Here is a 22024-nt window from a genome sequence, read left to right on the forward strand (position 1 = left end):
GCGTTTTGCAGATTTTCAATTCATCATACTGTCCTTCTCGCATACCGGGATATACATAATTACCGGCTTAGTATACAAAGGGGCACCAAAAGGAAAAAAACAAACATTGGGCGTCTATTACCAGAATGCTACCAAAATTAGCTACCAAGTAAGAGCAAATTTCAACAGAGGCTGCTAGCTAAATATTCTAACAAGCGCAAACGAAAACAAAGAAATTTAAAAGACCGATACTACAGCTCATGAAGTTATACATACACACACATGTATATGCATACATAAACTCAGCAAAAAAAGAAACGTCCTCTCACTGTCAACTGCGTTAATTTTCAGCAAACTTAACATGTGTAAATATTTGTATGAACATAAGAGTCAACAACTGAGACAAATTGAACAAATTCCACAGACATGTGACTAACAGAAATGGAATAATGTGTCTCTGAACAAGAGGGGGGGGTCAAAATCAAAAGTAACAGTCAGTATCTGGTGTGGCCACCAGCTGCATTAAGTACTGCAGTGAATCTCCTCCTCATGGACTGCACCAGATTTCCCAGTTCTTGCTGGGAGATGTTACTCCACTCTTCCACCAAGGCACCTGCAAGTTCCCGGACAGAAATGTCCCTAGCCCTCACCCTCTGATCCAACAGGTCCCAGACGTGCTCAATGGGATTGAGATCCCGGCTCTTCGCTGGCCATGGCAGAACTCCGACTTTGCTGTCTTGCAGGAAATCAGCCATACTGCTCGTTCTGTGCGTGATGGCATTGTCATGCTGGAGGGTCATGTTAGGATGAGCCTGCAGGAAGGGTACCACATGAGGGAGGATGTCTTCCCTGTAACGCACAGAGTTGAGATTGCCTGCAATGACAACAAGTTCAGTCCGATGATGCTGTAACACACCACGCCAGACCATGACGGACCCTCCACCTCCAAATCGATATTGCTCCAGAGTACAGGCATCGGAGTAAAGCTCATTCCTTCGACGATAAACGTGAATCCGACCATCACCCCTGGTGAGACAAAACCACGACTCATCAGTGAAGAGCACTTTTTTCCAGTCCTGTCTGGTCCAGCGACGGTGGGTTTGTGCCCATAGGCAACGTTGTTGCCGGTGATGTAAGGCAGGTCCTCACCAGACAACAGGCCTACAAGCCCTCAGTCCAGCATCTCTCAGCCTACTGCGGACAGTCTGAGCACTGATGGAGGGATTGTGCGTTCCTGGTGTATCTCGGACAGTTGGCCATCCTGTATCTGTCCCGCAGGTGTGATGATCAGATGTACCGATCCTGTGCAGGTGTTGTTACACGTGGTCTTCCACTGCGAGGACGATCAGCTGTCCGTCCTGTCTCCCTGTAGTGCTGTCTTAGGTATCTCACAGTACAGACATTGCAATTTATTGCCCTGGCCACATCTGCAGTCCTCATGCCTCCTTGCAGCATGCCTAAGGCACATTCACGCAAATGAGCAGGGACCCTGGGCATCTTTCTTTTGGTATTTTTCAGAGTCAGTAGAAAGGCCTCTTTAGTTTCCTAAGTTTTCATAACTGTGACCTTAATTGCCTACAGTCTGTAAGCTGTTAGTGTCTTAATGACCATTCCACGGGTGCATGTTCATTGAACAAGCATGGGAAACAGTGCTTAAACCCTTTACAATGAAGATCTGTGAAGTGATTTGGATTTTTACGAATTATCTTTGAAAGATAGGGTCCTGGAAAAAGTGACGTTTCTTTTTTTTGCTGAGTTTACATACATACATGAGCTACCAAATGTCGTTTTTGGTGAGTTCGGACATTTGCAAGCGAACGTGAACGAGGCGTTATGCAAATGAACAAAGTTTAGACACATGCTTGTCTGAAGGAAGAACAGTACTGTCTCTGGAGCAGCATGTGTAGGCTACATGCCGTGTCTGTGTGGAGTCTGGAATCGCTAGGACAGCGTTTCCCGAACTCGGTCCTGGGGACCGTTTTTGTCCTAGCACTACACAACTGATTCAAATAATCAAAGCTTGCTGATTAGTTGATTATTTAAAAATCACTTGTGTAGTGCAAGGGCAAAAACCAAAATGTTTGGGGAATGCTGTGCTCAGGCAATGGGCCTGCCTGTTCTGAGAAGAGGGGGGAGGAGCAGACTGAGGGGGTTGAGAACAGAGAGGAAAAGAAATCAAGAGAGGCAGCTGTACAAATAACTCATCTAAAGGGCTTTGACTTCTAAAACACAGCAGAAAGCTAAGACAATATGATGCACAATCACATTATTTCAGCCACTTACTCAGATAATTAACTAGCAAGTTAAACTTAGGGGTGGTGTTAATGCAGAATTTTGCATTTTTCACAAAAAGAAAAAAAAGAAAAAAGACCAACCAAGAAATATCTTGCTGCGTTTTGTAAAAGCAGATGTAAAATGCTTCTTATTGTAATTTCTACTCGGAATCAGACTCAATTCATGCTTCAGTTGCACTTCTAAACTCACGAATGCGCATTCTATCAGCAGACAGCACTGACTGATGTGTAGCTACTTTTCTAGGTTTAACCAGCCTACTTTTCGCCGGTAAAATGCAAGATTAACTTTAAGGAAATGTAGCTGGCTACATTCTTTCTATGATAAACAAGACCTTGCTAATTCATTAAGAATTTACGTGTGGCTGCCAGCCAAATAGCGTTGCACTTTATTGTCATCGGATGAAAATGAGGCTATTTTTTGCCGAATGTGTTGCACCAATGTATTTTCTTTGAAGAAAAACTATAGCTGCACATCCCTGATCACTCTATTAATAAAAAATATAGATATTAAAAAAATTAAAATAGAAACACTACACAGCTGGACACACCTGCTCCTGCTTTCTCCCATTGTGCTATTTACAAACACACACGTGACTGGCTCAACTGTTTTGGGGAACTACAGTAAGCTTCATAATGTGACAGGTAAAATGAAAAACGCACCCTTTTTTTGGGGTTAGATGAACGCAATCTACTTTCTCATAGTGTATGTACAAGTTGACTGCAGGTATTAACTTAAATTAGCTAAAAATATTAAAATGTACTGAAAAACTTTGAAGAAATTGTTTTAACGGTGTAGAAAAACATACCCATGGCTATTTCCAAATATCTCGGTATACCGCCCAAGCCTACTAGGTAGGCCTACTTGTTATTTTTTCCCATTTGTGAGGATGGTGTACCTTTTTGATAACTGCACTGTGATTAACATTTTGTGGGGGGACGACATGGTTTTTTGGCTAGGGATTTTTTCTTAACGTTAACTATTCAATTTCATTTAAACGTTCACAACCCTAGTGTGCATACACATCCGTGTACTCACTGTTGGGAGTTGGTGGTGCCCCCTCTCCTGGCATGCTGTCGGACTCTGCGGGGAGGGGGGAGATAGACAGGCACATGCATAAGAGATCTGCTGTTGGCGTGGCGCCAACGCTTAACAGCTTGACTCACTCAGATCTCTCACACACACAACATTTGGCATTGATCACATGAAAGATAATGGATGTCAGAAAGGAAAGTAGTGACTACTTGAAAAGTATTAGCAGATGAATGCAGCTGACAAGTTAGAGGGCAACTCCACCATTTTTCAACCTCAAATTCACCATACCAGTGTCTAAATATGTGAAATCCCCACATTTATGTTTTGTAGAACAAAATATAAAAGTAAAATGGTTCTACCCAATGACATCAAAAGTTAAAACAAATTTTCAAACACTGATATTCACGGTGACGTGGGGAGCAAGAAAATACCCTCCATCTGGCTAGAAACTCGTTGGAGGTTTTGAAAATCACAGGCCCTTTCTTGTTTCAGCATGACAATGCCCCTGTGCACAAAGCAAGAGCCATACAGAAATGGTTTGTTGAGATCGATGTGGAAGAACTTGACTGCCCAGCACAGAGCCCTGACCTCAACCTCATCGAACCCCTTTGGGATGAATTGGAATGCCAACTCCGAGCCAGGCCTAATCGCCCAACATCAGTGCCTGACCTCACCAATGCTCTTGTGGCTGAAGGAAAGCAAGTCCCTGCAGCAATGTTCCAACATCAGGTGGAAAGCCTTCCCAGAAGAGTGGAGGCTGTTATAGTAGCCAAGGGGGGGACCAACTCCATATTAATGCCCATGCTTTTAGAATGAGATGTACAACGAGCAGGTGTCCGCATACCTTTGATCATGTAGCGTATCAAACAATTCCGATGTCGTCACACAAAGCCTTAGTGTTTCAGGGTAGGCCTTCCTTACCTCTGTGTGCACGGACATGTGTTTGAAAGCAGTTGTAGTACTTGTATTTCTTCCCACAAATCCCGCAAACGTAGGAGCCTGTATGAGAGAGGAAAAGCAAAATAGAGAGCGCTGCAAAAGCTACAAGAGTAAACTGCATCGATATCATTGGTGTGTAACATGAGACTTAACTAAGACAAACCTTGTGCAATCATTTAAGACTGTAAAATAGGTGACCAGTCCTGATTCACATGTATTTATCAATACATTACATGGTCAGACAGTTACGACATAATATCCTAATGATGACCTTTTCTTCTAAATAGGTACAGAAATGTACCGGTTTCCTAGCATGTAATTTCGCAGTAAATACCAGCTGAGATAGTTATTGTTCAATGTCAGGAGGCCAGTGTGAATGAGGGCAGGCTGTGAAAAGGGTGAGGTAGCTGCTCACAGGTGCAAAACAGTTTTGTGTAACGAACCCAGATGTTGGGACTAGGTAAAAAGGAAGCAGCTGAGATGAGGACATTTGCATGGCCAGGTGCAGGTGCACAGGTTTGGAATAAGACAGATACAGAGGGAGAAGTTAAAGCGACAGGTGCATGATGGAGAGAGTGGATATGTTCGATTTGCATCACCCGTTTTTCCATCATGGTCTAAAATGTGCAAACCCCAACAACCTGGAGCACAGATGGCGATGCAAAATGAACATGCCCATTGCGTGTGGAGTGGGAGGTTACGTGTTGGGGGGGGGGGTCGTACCCTGGGTCTGGTCATTGCGCGACCTTCCTCCTCCTCCTGCTGCTGCTGTTCCTCCTCCTCCGAGGACCACACAGATCTCGGCTGGCACAGCTTTCCCGTTACTGGCTCCCTGCATGTCAGGCTCCTTCTTTATCGTGACCGGGACAGCAAGGGTGGCGGAGGTGGTGGTAGAGGGGCCATCTGGGACTCCACCCCCTGCGTCAACCTGCTCCTGTCCAGGATTGGTGGGCACCTCCTGAGCACTCATGACTGACTGCTCAGGGCCAGTGCTCCTGGGACTGTGAGTGAGTGCAACAGACAGCCAGGCAAAAGGTAGGAGATGGAGGAAGAAACAAAACAAGTCAGAATTACTAATACAACTCTCAAGAAACAGCAGCCTTCCTTTGAAACGGGTGCAGTTCAAATACAGCAAGGGATAACATCAAGAAAGCAAAAGGCACTTGACACTCAGACTGCCATATGCCTGACCAAGGTACATCAAAAAGTTAGAGGTAGTCCGGCATACCAATGAGAGAAAGTGAAATTTAATGGGTCTATAAATTGTCTCCATAAGGACATTATTTAGGACATTGCCTAGTTGAATAAATGTAAAAAACAAACAATATTTCAATACCATTTCTCTACTCGTGACAAATGGAGTTTGTCCAAAATAGGAGGGGAATAGATGGGAGATATGCATTATTACCCATTATTTGCCCTACAGTGCAGTGCTTATTTTGTATGGGTGACCTTTGATGACAATAAATCCACAGCACCCAGGTGTTCTAATTCCAGAAAAATCCAAATTACCTAGCCTTCTACAGTAAGTACCATTGTACACTAGGACTATAATGAGGGGGCTCAAATAAAGTAAAATGCAACCAAGCAAAACAGAGTTATAACCAGGATGACAGATTTTTGTTGTAAAGAGAAATTACCTTTCATGGGCAACACCTTTTCTTGGAAGGGATAACTGATTGACATTGTCACTAATGATTAAAACAGATCATAGTTACATGGACAGTTGTTGTCCCCAGAAATACAGGATTGCTATGTTTCTGTTTGTCACCCTAAATATGAATAGTGCAGAACTTTTAGATTCCTAAGCTGTGGAGGAACTATTTCTGGATGGCAATGAGTTAGTCAGGAGTTACTTAGAAAGCTGGCAATATCGTGAAAGGGTATTGGTTCAATAGAATGATGTGTGATAGGAGGGAAGAAGCTCATTGCAAGTAGGCTAGTCATTAAAACATTAAACAATTCCCAGTTACTCCAACTTTGTTAAATATTAATTAAAAAAAAAAAAGGTGTTACCACCTGCTCCATTGTTTCATGCCCCATTTCTGCTATCTAGCCTACATTGGTTTGTCGTGGTAGAGAAAACGTTCCTAATCTGGTAGAGAAATGAACAATGGCAGAACCTCCATGTTTTTCATATCATCATAGGTGCAACAGTTTAAGGGGCTGATGCTATACTAACCTCATATAGCATTAGAATAAATGCAAAACGACTAACCACCTCAGACATCTATTAGCCTACTTGATAAAATGATGCATGCAAAGAAATATAGCTAGCCGACAATGTAAATATTGAAAATTCTAATCTCCCTCAAAAGAGGCCAATTCAACAAGCCTGGGCAGATTGGAGGCCATAAAAGCTCATTTGGGAAGCGAAGGGAACGGCTGAGTGTTCATTTCAGCAGCAGCCATGTCACGGCCATGCGCCATGTTGTGTTGGAAATTATGACAAGAGGTTTTTTTTAACAAAACAGCCCCATCAGGAACAGGTGGGGGGCAGGAAGCTACATGGAGGGGAATATCAGCTGAGAGGAAAAAGCAGAAAAGTGAAATCCCTCTCAGAGCTGGACATGATTGGATTTCATACCCTAATGGCAGAATGTGATTAATTTCTCGACAAAATTCCTTTTAGCACACGTAGGCATTAATGCTGTGCTGCTTGGTCGGCTGCTATGCAATTGTGAGTTAGCCCAGTCTATTTGTGTTTGCTTCTGTGCTGAAACCACCATGTAATAAATCTAATCAAGCTTGTGAAATCTCATGGTGGAAAGCAAACAAACCACATTTTAGAAAACATTGTGCCGTTTCAGGGAATTTCTCTCATAAGCCATACAATGATAGTTATTTTCACCTGCATATATAAATGAGAAATAACCTAATTTATAGGCATCATGTAGGCCTAATTTGGTTATTCCATTTCATCACCGTTTAAATAATTCCATCACATAACTACAGAGGCATGATAGTCACATGACATTTTTTCCTCTTCATTCAAAATGGTGGATTTAGACCTCTTGCTATTCACATCATGGAATTTGACAATATCCTTTCCAAGATTCAATATCAGGAACAAAAACATACCACAGAATGTGTCCAAATAATCTACTGCTGTGAAACAGAATTGAAGCTAACTCCAACATGGTGTCGGTAAGCACAACACTGAACACAGCCTGGAAATAGCATTCATGGACATTGACAAATGAATTCTGGGAAGGGAAGGCAAGGCAGTATTGATCCCCCCCCCCAATTTGGTTGAAATGGATGAAAAATCAATGGCCAAAAGGTCAGGTATTGAGCACATTTCTCATGCCTTTGTACAGCCCATTGCATAAGGTTTTGCTAAAATGGAGAATTCACCCTGAGAGAAAAAAGGAAATCAAATGAAAACTAAAGAATTTACCTATTCAAATTATTGAACAAATGCTTGCTTTGGGCTTCTAACTAGGTCAAATTCTGTCAGGAATCTCAGAATTTCGATGAATTGTTTTGGCACCCATAGAACGTTTCCATTGAGTATAACTTTCATGTATATAGAATGGATACCCTGCAAACAAAATGGCTTGCTGTGTCTTTTATTGAATTGAAAATGTGAAACCACCATCTTTCAGTGATCATAAATTATTTCTGTTGTATCTATAAAAAAAATCCCCATCAATGTTTTTCAACCTTGTTTTGACACAAAACGCCAATGATATTCCTATGTAATAAAACGTTAAAATGAATGTCATGGTTAAAATGTTCCTATTTCATGGCTGATAGGAAAAATTTCCAGATCCTTCTGAAAATGTATTGACAAAAGAAATAAACATTTGAGGCCCCTGGCAATTCCCAGCGCTAATACAATAGTCATATGAACATTTTATTACAAACTGAAATTCCTTGGATAAAAGCAGCATTAATACAAGCTGAAGGTTTTTGGGGGGCAATAGGCACTGTGTGTATGTGAGACTGCATGTTATGAAAATAGTTTAGCTTGAAACGAAACCATTTGAATAGACTGCTTTCCTTAAGATTGAGGGCAGAGGTTCAGTTAATGTCATTGCATGGATATTAAACATATTGTGCTGAACTACAGCCCTAAGCGAATCAGTCTCAATGCTAGCGATGTCGGAAAGGTCAACATTGGAGGGGAAATAAATGAATTAATATTTCTTTAAACAGTACTGATTTGTCAAGATACTTTAAAAATACTAGGCAATATGTGGAAAGTACATGGGCTAATACCAGAACAAATTAGTGCCTTCAGAAAGTATTCATACCCCTTAACTTATTCCATATTTTGTTGTTGAGGCCTGAATTCAAAATGGATTAGATAGATGTTTTTTCTTACCCATCTACACACAATGCCCCATAATGACAAATTTGAAAACATGTTAAGAAATTTGTGCACATTTATTGAAAATGAAACAGAACTATTCACACCCCCAAGTCAATACTTTGTAAAGCACCTTTGGTGGTGATCTATAGCTTTGAGTCGTCTTGGGTATGTCTGTTTAAGCTTTGCACATCTGGATTTGGGGATTTTCCCAAGCTCTGTGAAGTTAAATGGGGAGCGGCGGTGAACAGCAATCTTCAAGTCTTTGCACAGATTTTCTAATGGGATTCAAGTCTGGGCTTTGGCTGGGCCACTCAAGGACTTTCGCATTCTTGTTCTAAAGCCATTCCAGCGTTGCTTTGGCTGTATACTTAGGGTCATTGTCCTGTTGGAGCATAGACTGGGGGGGGGGGGGGTTTAAGGTCGTTTGCACTCTGAAGCAAGTTCTCGGCAAGGATTTGCCTGTATTTGGTCCATTCATTGTTCCCTCTAGTCTTACCAGACTCCCAGTCCCTGCCGCTGAAAAGTATTCCCATAGCATGATGCTGCCAGCACCATGCTTCACAGTAAGGATGGTGTTAGGCGGGTGATGAGCAGTGCCTGGTTCTCCAGACATAGCACTTTGCATTCAGGCCATTGACATGTTTGTCTCATCAGACCACAGAATCTTATGCCTTATGATCTCAAAGTCTTTCACATGCCTTTTTGCAAACTCCAGACGTGCTCTCATGTGCCTTTTTCTCAGGAGTGGCTTCCGTCTCGCCTGTACAGCCCAGATTGGTTAGGTGCTGTAGAGACTGTGGTCCTCCTGGCAGGTTCTCCCATCTCAGCCAAGGAACTCCAATTCTGTCATTGGTCATTGGGTTCTTGGTCACCTCCCTGACCAAGGTCCTTCTTGCCCAGTTTAGTCAAATGGCCAGCTCTAGGCAGAGTCTGAGTAGTTCCATAATTTTTTCCATTTCCCACTGACTGAGACAACTGTGCTCTTGGAAACTTTCAACACTCTAGAAATTGTTTTATACCCTTACCCAGATATATGCCTCATCACAATTCTCAGATCTATGGGCAGTTCCTTGGACTTCATGGTACAGTTTTTGCTCTGACATGCACTGTCAACTTTGGAACTTATATAAACAGGTGTGTCCTTTCTAAATCATGTCCAAACAATTTAATTGGCCACAGGTAGACTCCAATCAAGAGTGCAGAGACATCTAAAAGGATGATGAAGGGAAATTGGATGCACCGGACCTCAATTTGGAGTTTCATAGCAAAGGGGTGTGAATACTTATGTAAATTAGATCAATACATTGGTTTGCTATATTCCTGCTATGCAGAGGGGAGTATCAGAGTAGAATATTATCTGCCACAGGGATGAACAAATCCTATTTCAGCCTGACTGCTTTCCCCCCTCTCCTTAAAATCAGAAGCACATTTTCCTAGCCTCCTCTGTGTAATGTCTCTCAAAATTGCTTCCAACCAACGATTTCAAAAAAGCAATAATGCAGAGAAATGGGAGAATATTCCCCCCCTTTTCTACATTTCCTTCTATTAGACGGAATGGTATAGAAACAGAACTGTGTCAACTCTTGAAATTACATCCGCATGCAGTCCAAAACCCCATAAAACCTTTTCAATTTATATGTTAATGCTGTGAATTAAAATTTAATAACTAGATATTGAAAAGTGGCCTTGAATTATACAAAAAATGTATCCTGAAAGAGCAGCCCTAAAATGTGAAATTCAGGGCAGCATCCGGTCTGCCGCTAAGCCCTTGCACACTGGCAGATTTTTTTTATTTTAGTGAAAATCTAAATTGCAGTGCAGTCTGGGCAGGTCTGGTAAACCTGCTCCTTTGTGATTTATGGATTCATTAGAGCAAGAGAATCCCCCCCCTTTTCACAGAAATTAGATTTTCCTTTGTAAAAATGTATATTTTTTGAAAAGGCAAACTGAGCTCTGAAACACTTAGAAAACTGACAAAAACACCCTATGTCCATATAACCACAAAGACGGCCCTTAAATCATCTTTGCTGCAGCAATTGAACGTCCCTGTGCATTATTCATGAAACCAATAAGGTCCATTTTAAGTAGAGAAGGGGAAGGAAATACACACAGAATGTACATATTCCCCCAAATGCCAAAAGCTCTTCATGTAGCCGTCCAAACCTGAAATACCATCCTGCTGGCCCTAATTTGAGTGGTATCATTTTCAGAGATTTATCAGGACAACGATGCTTATATAAGGAAGGTAAATGTTGATACATTTAGCAGATTTGGACGGAAGCCCCAAAAATAAACACTATCAACTACAATTGCTTAACTTTTGCAGCTCTCAGCAAGAACATCAGAAGGATTACATCTATCTGCATTCCAACAAGGTCTACTGAACGACAGGTATGCCTACATAATGTTTGTGACTGCACACTAGACAATAGAAATAAATGACACCAAGTCCTGGCTAGTGATATATGGTCTAGGATTATTATGAACTGACAAGATGGTTTACTATCTCGTTGTCCATCTTTCTTTCCAGACCTATTGAGTTTTGTTTTAATTGGGGTGGCAGATATTTTTGGGTTCACAAGCAGACCAGGACATCTTACCTCTTGGTGATCAGTGCCTGAAGGTGCAAACAGCCCTGTCCTGCTTAGTCTTCGGTCTCCCGTCTTGCAGAGTCCCGCAAGCCAGTGTGACCTGGGTGGGTAGAGTGTTTAGGTCTGAGAAAGTTTCAAACTACTATGAATTCACACACAAAAGTTAGAACACCAGGGTTTCTTTATTTTTTACTATCTTCTACATTGTAAAATAGTGAAGATATCAAAACTACGAAACATATGGAATCATGTAGTAACCCCCCCAAAAAAGTGTTAAATCAAAATATATTTTATATTCTTCAAAAGTAGCCACCCTCTGCCTTGACAGCTTTGCACACACTTGGCATTCTCTCAACCGGCTTCATGAGGTAGTCACCTGGAATGCATTTCAATGAACAGGTGTGCCTTGTTAAAATGTTAGTTTGTGGAATTTCTTTCCTTCTTAATGCATTTGAGCCAATCAGTTGTGTTGTGACAAGGTAGGGGGGTATACAGAAGATAGCCCTATTTGGTAAAATACCAAGTCCATATTATGGCAAGAACAGCTCAAATAAGCAAAGAGAAACGACAGTCCATCATTACTTTAAGACATGGTCAGGCAAACCGAAAAAAAAAAAAAAGTGCAGTCGCAAAAACCATCAAGCGCCATGATGAAACTGGCTCTCATGAGGACCGCCACAGGAAAAGAAGACCCAGGTTGCGGTCAAAACACTTAAGACACACCCTATCCCCTCAAATTAAGGGGACACTTCTATTGACGTATCATGACGTCTGACGAGTATACACTTGTAGGGCAAGGGAAGAGGGAAGGAAGGAATTATTTCTTTTTAAATGGACCACCCTTTGCCGGTAATTCGTCACTCGTCCATCCCGCGATGATTGTTTTTTCAGGTACCGGTAGCTTGTGGGTGCTTTATATGCACTACAGTCAATTATGAATGCATGTCTACTTATAGTAAATATACACCTACTGTATGATAGCTAGCAAATGAATTTGCTAACTAACATTAGCCTGCCTAGCTGGAACTTCTGAAGGAAAATGTTTTATTTCTACAATTTCCAAAAGACCAAACAAAAACATATTTACGAGACGTGATTGTGCCGTGATGTGCATTAGTAGCACAATTTAACTTATTCAAATTTTTTACTTACACGTGTATGTTGACTTCTCCATTGATGTTGTTTAAGTTTTCGCTGACTTTTCTTAGCGGATATACAATCGTCACAAACTGAATTATGGGGAGTTTCAGGCCCCGGAGTGAACATAATTGTACACTCGCAAAGCCGACTAAAAACGAGGGCTGAAGGGCATACACTGCAAATTTCCATTGCTTGGCTAATCATTTGGACCACCCTCCAAGATTGCGACAGGGATTCCCCAAGGGCATAAGGTGAGGGTAAGTGGACAAGGGTGTGTCTTAAGTGATTGGACCGCAGCCCCAGAGTTACCTCTGCTGCAGAGGATAAGGTAAAGGGTGGCTACTTTGAAGAATCTCAAATATATTTGATTTGTTTAACACCTTTTTGGTTACTACATGATTCCATGTGTTATTTCATAGTTTTGAGGTCTTCACCATTATTCTGCAATGTAGAAAATAGTAAAAATTAAGAAAAACCCTTGAATGAGTAGGTGTGTCCAAACTTCTGAGACTGGTACTATATGCGCCTTTCACTTCAATGCAACCTTCCTCCAAAACAAATCCTAAATGCATTTTATTACTTGGCTGCTCTGACATTTAATAATAAATAATAATAAACAACAACATTCTGCCATTCATACATTCATGCTCTTCTATTAAAAACATGGAATTTCCTAATGTAATTCATAGCCTGCATTTGATTACACTGAATGTGGAGGGAAAAGGTCAGGGTTCCAATTTAGCATACACACCAAATAAATTCCACCAACACTTCAAATTCATACTACAGTTCTGAAGGTCAGCTTCAAAATTAACAAAGTAAAATGGCTCGGCCAGATCTACTTACAATGACAAACCATGCAAGACAGAAAATTGTTTCGCGTCTACAAGATTGTAAAAAGCAGAGATTGGTATTGATTGTTTTTCCTTTTCTTAAAATGTGTCACCTCTGTCCTCCTCTGCATTTGTCCTCTTTCGTGTACTCTTCCCTTTTGTTTGGTCAGGGTTTTCTTCCCCCCTAAGTTTAGACGCATAACAAGTCTGGTGCATTCCTTGTTTACCATGTTTCACCATTTGAGCAGGCCATGAATTCACTCTATCATTTCTCAAAATACACAAAAAAACGAATTGAAGATGACCAACCTTGACCTTTCAAACACTGCATTTCTATTGTTTATTGCAAAGGGAATTCTTATAGAAGAATCTTAGAATGGGTGACATGCAGAATCTCTTACTTGAATGTACAGTGGTGTTCTCCATCTCTTTACCCTCTCTTCTAATGTACATCTAAGGGCTTAGATATGTCATACACCATCATCATTTCTTTAACATTATGGAAATGCACAACAAGCCGACAGATTAGTCTGATTGTTACTTTATTTGGTAGCCTACTAAACACCTCTTCACAGTTACCAGCAACATCAGAGAGGATGTTAGTAGTATCAAAGCCATATTATAAACTGGGTGGTTCGAGCCCTGAATGCTGATTGGCTGACAGCCATGGTATATCAGACCGTATACCACAGTATGACAAAACAATTATTTTTACTGCTCTAATTATGTTGGTAACCAGTTTATAATAGCAATTAGGCACCTCGGAGGTTGGGATATGTGGCCAATATACCACGGCTAAGGGCTGTGTCCAGGCACTCCGAATTGCTTTGTGCGTAAGAACAGCCCTTAGCTGTGGAATATTGGCCATATACCACACCTCCTTGGGCCTTTTTGCTTAAATCTACCATTTCAACAGCCAGGCCCTGCCTGCCACTGTTTGGTAAAGCTGTGTGGGACTGGGTAAATGTAACCCCTCAAATGCATCTAAGCTGTGGAAACAAGGATTAGTTCTAAACTGATTTTGAAGCTATAGCCTACATGTTGTCAAATGACAAAAACATCAACAATGGATTAATACAGCCTAGATCTTGGGTTATGATTGGGTAAAACAGTTTCACTGTAATATAATGAATATATAATTGATTATTTTAAGTAGGAGCCTGCTAATTAGAGTATTTGAATTAAGAACATATTGTTACTATTAAACAAACTGAGATAAGACATTAAAAAGAGTTGACACACCCTGATTCAAACTGTAGCCTACTCCTATCGTTGCTCATATTCAACATCAAAAAGCGCATAATGATATTACTAATCTGTTTCTAAACGGAGGTAATTTTGCAACTGGTATCAATTTAATCGTTTTTCATGCACTCAAAACAGAGCTGCTCGTGCAATCTACTAATTATCCTCTAAAGGCTCCATAACTAACAGTCATGGGACATTATCATTGGCTACCAATGTAGCCTACTTACATTTAAAAACACGTTCGACAAAAAAAAAGTCACAAACTAAAAGGTTCGAATAAAATGCTTAAACAAGTCAAATTAATTGGAATTTCTTAATTTCACAAAATAACCGCCAACAGGTGGCGCCAATTTCAAAATGAAATGAATTTAAATCCTACAACCATTTTGAAAACAGAAGTAGAAATTATATTCGAAATGGGAAAATTCTTCATATCGACCGATTGAAACGGAACCAAATAGCCTACCTTTGCTTTAAAACAAACACTGACGACTCAAATGATGCGATTGTAGAATGTGAGAGAAATTTGAAGCAAAATTCCCAAAACATGGCTGCAAGGTTGTGTTTTCAGATTGTTCTTCGTCCTTCATTTAACCACCACTGCTCATTTCCCACGCGCTTTTAAAGCTACGTTTTACAAAGTATCACTGGGTTAATTAGCCAGTGTAGACAACTGAGTTTACTCGAAAACTTTCTTCGAAATCGCTGTCTAAAATCAACAGATTATTTGCGACAGAAACTAAAGCCAGCACCCTTGCTGTTAATAAAGCTCACCAAACATGCATTAGCGTGAAAACCAATGGTGAAAACACACACCCTCACTAATTATGAAGAGAGTCGAGAAAACTATCAGCAACCGCGGCCTGTATAAAATTGACAAATTTTGGATTTCTAAATCAGAAAAAACGATTAAGAATGGTTTGACGTTACCTCCCAAAATGATGCAGCACATGCGAGTAGGATAGCTCGAGCTCCAAAATCCTCCTCGGACACCAAAGGTGACTGCACAACTAGCGCTTTGAAATAAAAAATTAGTTATTAATTCTCAAATTATCTAAACTAAAACTGCTTTATTTTCGATATTGCAACCTTGACATCTTCCGGCATGAACCCGAGTGTATGATTGTGTTGACGAAGGTGCAGGCTAGTCCGCCCAGGCTCAGCTTTTGCAGTATTCAGGGTAGGCTATGCGTTGCGGTTTCTCCAGTGGAAATTTTCGTCGTCCGCCATCATACAAGGACAGATTCCGAAATTGCTACGCCTGCTAGTTATATCAAAATGATTCTGGGCAGAGCGAAAAAAGGTCGAACGACCGTAAAGTTGCGCAGGGAATTAGAGACTAGAAATCACATGCAGAATAACATTTCTGCATCTAATAATGTGAAAGTTGTATTGGAGTTGAAACAAGTAACAGCTTCATGACACACATGATTACAAATGATGTTGAACATTCTAAATACTCTGTGAACTGCACCCTTTGTCCATGTATTTCCAAATGGTAGTCTATAAATCCATAAAACAGATGAGGATATTATGTTGTATATTTTGTCACTCACGCCATTTTTTTATTCAATAAAGTTTGCTATGTCTGAAATAAATATATATATATATAATTCAAACATACATACACACGTGTGTGTATGTATCTGTGTAGTGATGTATTTTTTCAGACTGCTGTTGAAAAAAACCACTATTAGCTTGCTAGGCTAATGAAACTAGATGAGAATTGCTGACTTCTTGGTTGGCCAACACTTTAGAAGATTTCCAATTCAAAGAGTATGCTGACCCTGCATTCATAATCAAGTGGGAAGGTGGTATTTGTAACATATGACTGAAAAATCCACTCGAACGCCCCAACTGGTAATTACATCCCTGAGCTCCGACTTCTCTCACATGCTGACATCACCTACTAAGGAAATTACCTTGAAAACAGCATTTTCGGGCAGTTAAAAGCAACACAATATTATTTATAAAACACAACATTTCAAAATTGTTTTTGAACACCATTTTTTTTTTACAAGCATGTTCTTTTAGTTGATGAATGACAGCTTGTCCAAAGCCAATCAGCCTTACTCAACAAGTTTAAAGCTTGTGAATGCATCCAACTGGTAATTTCCACCTTCCCACTTAGTTATGAATGTTGCATTAGTTTCAGTCCAAATGATCATACAATGTCCTAGGCTAAGTACATGCAACTTTTTTTATACATTTTAGTCATTTAGCAGACACTCTTATCCAGAGCAACTTACAGTAGTGACTGAGTGCATACATCTTCATTCATACTGGTCCCCCATGGGAATCAAACCCACAACCCTGGTGTTGCAAGTGCCATGCTCTACCAACTAAGCCACACAGGAATGTACAAGGATAGTAGGCCTAGGCTGTACTGCAAAATATTGTGTGCTTTAAATGCCAGGATGTCATGCTCATAGGGCTTTGTAATATACCAGCCTAGTCATGCCTAGCCGGAATTCGCTGCATACTTCAGGAAGTAACTGAAATAAGACCCAATTTAACAATAGGCCTACCCTTTAGACACACAAAAAACGTATAGCCTATTATGGCACTATCTAGGCCTATTATTGTTATTATTACTAATGCACATTGTTTTATACCACAGCATTGTTAAAAACTTGATTTCACCATTGTGTGATCAACTGATCCTCTTATCTGTTTCCGTCTCTTCCCATTCCCTCTCTCCCTATCCCTCACTTTTTCCTCTACCTCTGGGGGCTTTTATTTGCACAGTGAAGAATAAAATAGGCCTAAAAGCGTTGGGCCTAAAAGTTCTATGCCTGCGCCAACAGTACTTACAGTACAATATTTACAATAAATATGACAAATAAACTGAAACCAATAAATCTATAAATCAACACTAATTGAATTCAATAAGTCAGAGTATGGAGTGATTTCAGTGTCAACAGAAATTGTATTTGAATTCCATAATTTTCAATATGCATGCTTTCAGATTCAGTTTTCAAATTCACTTCTCTAAATTCAGATTCAAAACCATAGGCAACACCCTGGGCATATTGCATTCAAACCCTGGAATTAATGTAATATCGACCATATTGAAACTGAGTAAATACATTTAATTTAATTTGAATATTCAATTAACTTGAAATTACTTGTTAAAACTGAATGCAATATTCATTCAGTTAAGTTTCAAATCATGAAATACAAGTTAAATGTATTAACTTAATGATTCAATTTGCGCATAACAAATTCAAAATGACTAAATTCAATTTATGTTGGCACTGATTTCGCTTCATATCCAAGCGCTGAACTAACTTAGCAAGGCCTCAGTAATGCCAAGTGGAGCGTTCCTCTGCACAGGCGTTGCTGATGCCTGCTACATCTTACAACGCCTGGAAGGTATTTTAGGTAGCAGCTAACCACATCGTATCGATCAGTCAGTTGATGACACAGACGATGAAGTGGCATGCAACCATTGGTTGATGCATGCAACATCTGAGCAGGGGAACGCAACCATTGCCTTAATAATTGCAGCAGCAGGAACAACCCAACCTTCCCTGTCTGGCCACTATAGGGGTGTAATCATTACTCCAAACTGTTGATAAAAGGTCCCTCCCTGTTTGCTGAACCTGTTCAATAGAAACACTAGTCTGGAGTAATAGTTACACCCCAGATAAATGAGGGGTTCGAATTATTTGAAGACCTTTTACCAATAATGCATTTCAGAATGGAACATACCATAGAGCTAGAGGACTCATCTTTGTATCTGTGCCATTATAGCATCTGTGACAGCATTTTAAATGATTGGCTGATCCCTCCCACCCGGTTTGACAAGACTCCAACAGGGTCACCAGGAGGGATCAGCCAATGAAGTAGGAAGTCCCACCCAGTTGACTGAGTTAAAATGGTGGAAGCCCTCAATTGCACTGCCCATGCTAATACAGCCTTTTGGCCACTAGAGGCCTCTATAATTTTCTATGGAACATACCAACATTTCAATTCCACCCGGTCAATCAACAGGTTGGCATCATCCAAAAAACGTATATTGAGCTCTCAAACTTACTTCTGATTGCCTGTCACCATCTTTGACCTGGAAATATGAAGAACCATTCTTTACAATTATAGGACAAACAAATCAGCATTTACATTAATTAGCTTAATTTTAGCATTTTATAACTCTATGGGATCGCCCCCCCTAGTAGGCCTAGCCTATAGAAAGCTGATGGGAGGCTCCTATTTTTAGTAGAGGTCATCACTCTCTTTTCTTGCGCAATTGCATAGCCTATAGCTATGTTTCCATTTTTTTTTTTTATCTAGTGACCGCCGGTGTGGCGGTAATAGTGTCACCGCAGCAGCCCCATCTCCTCCCTAACACTAGCTATGTTTCCATAAAAAAAAATCTATTCCGTTATTAACTGTACGTTTGTTTATGTGTAACTCTGTGTTGTTTTTGTCGCACTGCTTTACTTTATCTTGCCCAGGTCGCAGTAGTAAATGAGAACTTGTTCTCAACTGGCCTACCTGGTTAAATAAAGGTTAAAAAAAATATATAAGTTGCCCAGTGATTGTTTTTGTCAACAGAAAGTTTGTATAGAAAATAGATGAGACAATTGTCTGCTAGGGGGCCTTTCCATTTAACTATCTTGTATCAATAAAAACAGATGGACAGAAAACAATTTTTCACAACCTACAGTAACCACGTTTCCATCCAGTTTTATTAATGCAAGTAAAGTCATACCATATAAATAATACATGACAGTTGTGATGTTATAAATGCAGTCAGATCATTTGTTTGTTTGACATGGCAGGATCCTTTTGTGCCTGTAAAATTAATTATGCGAAAAATGATATAATATTGATATAACAACCATCATATCAAAGTAAAATTGGGAGCCACGAGATAACATGGTGTGTGTAGTCCTCCTACTACGGCTCGGGAAACCATTCAGTGTATTGGGCAACAGATGAAATAAGTTATGAACTTCACAGGTTTGTGAAAGTGCACGGTGATCTTGATGCTCCTTTCCAATAAATATTGAGGGTTTTATTCTGGTGGCATGATGGTTGATGCTTGACTGCCGTTTGACAACTAAAAATATCATTGCTCTCATCCATAAGAGTCTCATCATGTAGACTAGTCTACCTGCACTTCTTTGAGCTGTTGGCTAGAACACATGGGCCAAGACCAGAGTAGGAACATTTGCTATTTAATGCACCAGTTTGTGTGACAAAAGTAAATCGGTAGGGTTGAAAATGCAATGGAAATACATTGAACTTTAGATTTTTATTCAGTACATGAAAACTTAAGCGAAAAAGTACATTGTGTGCACCACGTCATCACACACTGATTTTTATCTGCAACAAGTCAGTTTGATGGAAACACACCACTGATGGGAAAATGCGCACATATTCTATATACAGATTTGTTTTATATTTGCATGAAAATTTGTTGTCAAATGGAGGACGTAGTGGTTGTCACGCCCTGACCGCAGAGAGCCTTTTATGTCTCTATTTTGGTTTGGTCAGGGTGTGATTTGGGTGGGCATTCTATGTTCCTTTTTCTATGTTTTGTATTTCTTTGTTGTTTGGCCGGGTGTGGTTCTCAATCAGAGGCAGCTGTCTATCGTTGTCTCTGATTGAGAACCATACTTAGGTAGCTTTTTCCCACATGGTTTTTGTGGGTAGTTATTTTCTGTTTTGTGTTTCTGCACCTGACAGGACTGTTTTGTGTTTTATTTTTGTTATTGGTGTTCAGTTGAAATAAAAGCATGAACACTTACCACGCTGCGCTTTGGTCCACACAGACGATCGTTACAGTGGTTGAAGCGTTTCCATTACTCATTTAGACAAATTACACATTAATAAATTGTCAACAACATGTAAGGCCTCCCACGCATTTGTTTCATGTCTCAGGTAGCCATGAAAGCCAGCATGGATAGAATGCAATATATGCCATATATTTGCCATATGCTAATAAATCTCACGTGCCAACATATCACCAAGGTCTGTTCCATGGTAAGACTTGCACTCCTATAGATCTGAAATAATCGGATGGTGAAACTTGCCAGCCAACCAGAAAAGCAAGGTGAAACAATTCAGACATTCTTGAAAGTCAGGACAATCCTTTTCCTGCAAACAAACATTCTTATAGCTAAAATGCAGTTTTATTTCAAGCAGTAGGCATTTAGAATTAAATTATATAAATGAGTTTATAGTTAGGTCCATGAGAAATCATCAACTTCAAAAGTATCAGTGGTGGAAGAAGTACTCAAATCAAAATAAAATGTTATTTGTCACATGCGCCGAATACAACAGGTGTAGACCTTACAGTGAAATGCTTACTTACAAGCCCTTAACCAACAATGCAGCTTAAGAAAATACCTAAAATATGGGCTATATACAGGGGGTGCCGTGTACAGAGTCAATGTGCGGGGGCACCGATGTCGAGGTAATAAGTACATGTAGGTAGAGTTATTGAAGTGACTATGCATAGATAATAACAGACTAGCAGCAGCGTAGAAGGGTGGGGGGTGCAAATAGTCTCGGTAGCCATTTTATTAGCTGTTCAGGAGTCTTATGGCTTGGGGTAGATGCTGTTTAGAAGCCTCTTGGACCTAGACTTGGCGCTCCGGTACCGTTTGCCGTGCGTTAGCAAAGAGAACAGTCTAATGACTAGGGTGGCTGGAGTCTGACAATTGTTAGGGCCTTCCTCTGACACCGCCTAGTATAGAGGTCCTGGATGGCAGGAAGCTTGGCTTCGGTGATGTACTGGGCCATACGCACTACCCTCTGCAGTGCCTTGCGGTCGGAGGCCTAGCAGTTGCCATTTCAGGCAGTGATGCAACCCGTCAGGATGCTGTCGATGTTGCAGCTGTAAAACCTTTTGAGGATCTGAGGACCCATGACAAATCTTTTCAGTCTGCTGAGGGGGAATAGGTTTTGTCGTGCCCTCTTCAAAACTGTACTTGAAGCTCTCAACCTGCTCCACAACAGCCCGTTGATGAGAATGGGGGCGTGCTCAGTCCTCCTTTTCCTGTAGTCCACAATCATCTCCTTTGTCTTGATCACGTTGAGGGAGAGGTTGTCCTTACGCCACACGGCCAGGTCTCTGACCTCCTCCCTATAGGCTGTCTCATCGTTGTCGGTGACCAGGCCTACCACTGCTGTGTCATCAGCAAACTTAATGATGGTGTTGGAGTCATGCATAGCCGTGCAGTCATGAGTGAACAGGGAGTACAGGAGGGGACTGAGCACACACCCCTGAGGGGATCCCGTGTTGAGGACCAGTTTGGCGGATGTGTTGTTACCTACCCTTACCACCTGGGGGCGGACCGTCAGGAAGTCCAGGATCCAGTTGCAGAGGGAGGTGTTTAGTCCCAGGGTCCTTAGCTTAGTGATGAGCTTTGAGGGCACTATGGTGTTGAACGCTGAGCTGTAGTCATTGAATAGCATACCCACATAATGTACGTGTTCCTTTTGTCCAGGTGTGAAAAGGCAGTGTGGAGTGCAATAGGGATTGTCGTGGTATGCAAATTGGAGTGGGTCTAGGGTTTCTGGGATAGTGTTGTTGATGTGAGCCATGACCAGTCTTTCAAAGCATTTCATGGCTACAGACGTGAGTGCTGCGGGTCGATAATCATTTAGACAGGTTACCTTAGTGTTCTTGGGCACAG

General features: G+C 40.8%; 1 protein-coding gene across 4 annotated transcripts in view; it reads right to left on the bottom strand.

Annotated features, from left to right (window-relative positions):
- The window catches only part of LOC111961594 (zinc finger protein 618), a 35078-nt gene extending 19428 nt beyond the window's left edge, over positions 1 to 15650 (bottom strand). For all 4 annotated transcript variants that reach the window (XM_070442110.1, XM_023983990.2, XM_023983989.3 and 1 more), the window contains exons 1-5: positions 15306 to 15650; positions 11164 to 11254; positions 4969 to 5246; positions 4228 to 4305; positions 3310 to 3354 (exon numbers count right to left, since the gene is read on the bottom strand). In XM_070442110.1, coding sequence (XP_070298211.1) covers positions 3310 to 3354; positions 4228 to 4305; positions 4969 to 5215 — 370 coding nt within the window. In that variant the 5' untranslated portion in view covers positions 5216 to 5246; positions 11164 to 11254; positions 15306 to 15650. The remainder of the gene's footprint in view (positions 1 to 3309; positions 3355 to 4227; positions 4306 to 4968; positions 5247 to 11163; positions 11255 to 15305) is intronic.
- Between the last annotated feature and the right edge of the window lie 6374 nt (positions 15651 to 22024).

Source organism: Salvelinus sp. IW2-2015, linkage group LG4q.1:29 (genome assembly GCF_002910315.2).
Source record: "Salvelinus sp. IW2-2015 linkage group LG4q.1:29, ASM291031v2, whole genome shotgun sequence".
Lineage (NCBI taxonomy): Eukaryota > Metazoa > Chordata > Actinopteri > Salmoniformes > Salmonidae > Salvelinus > Salvelinus sp. IW2-2015.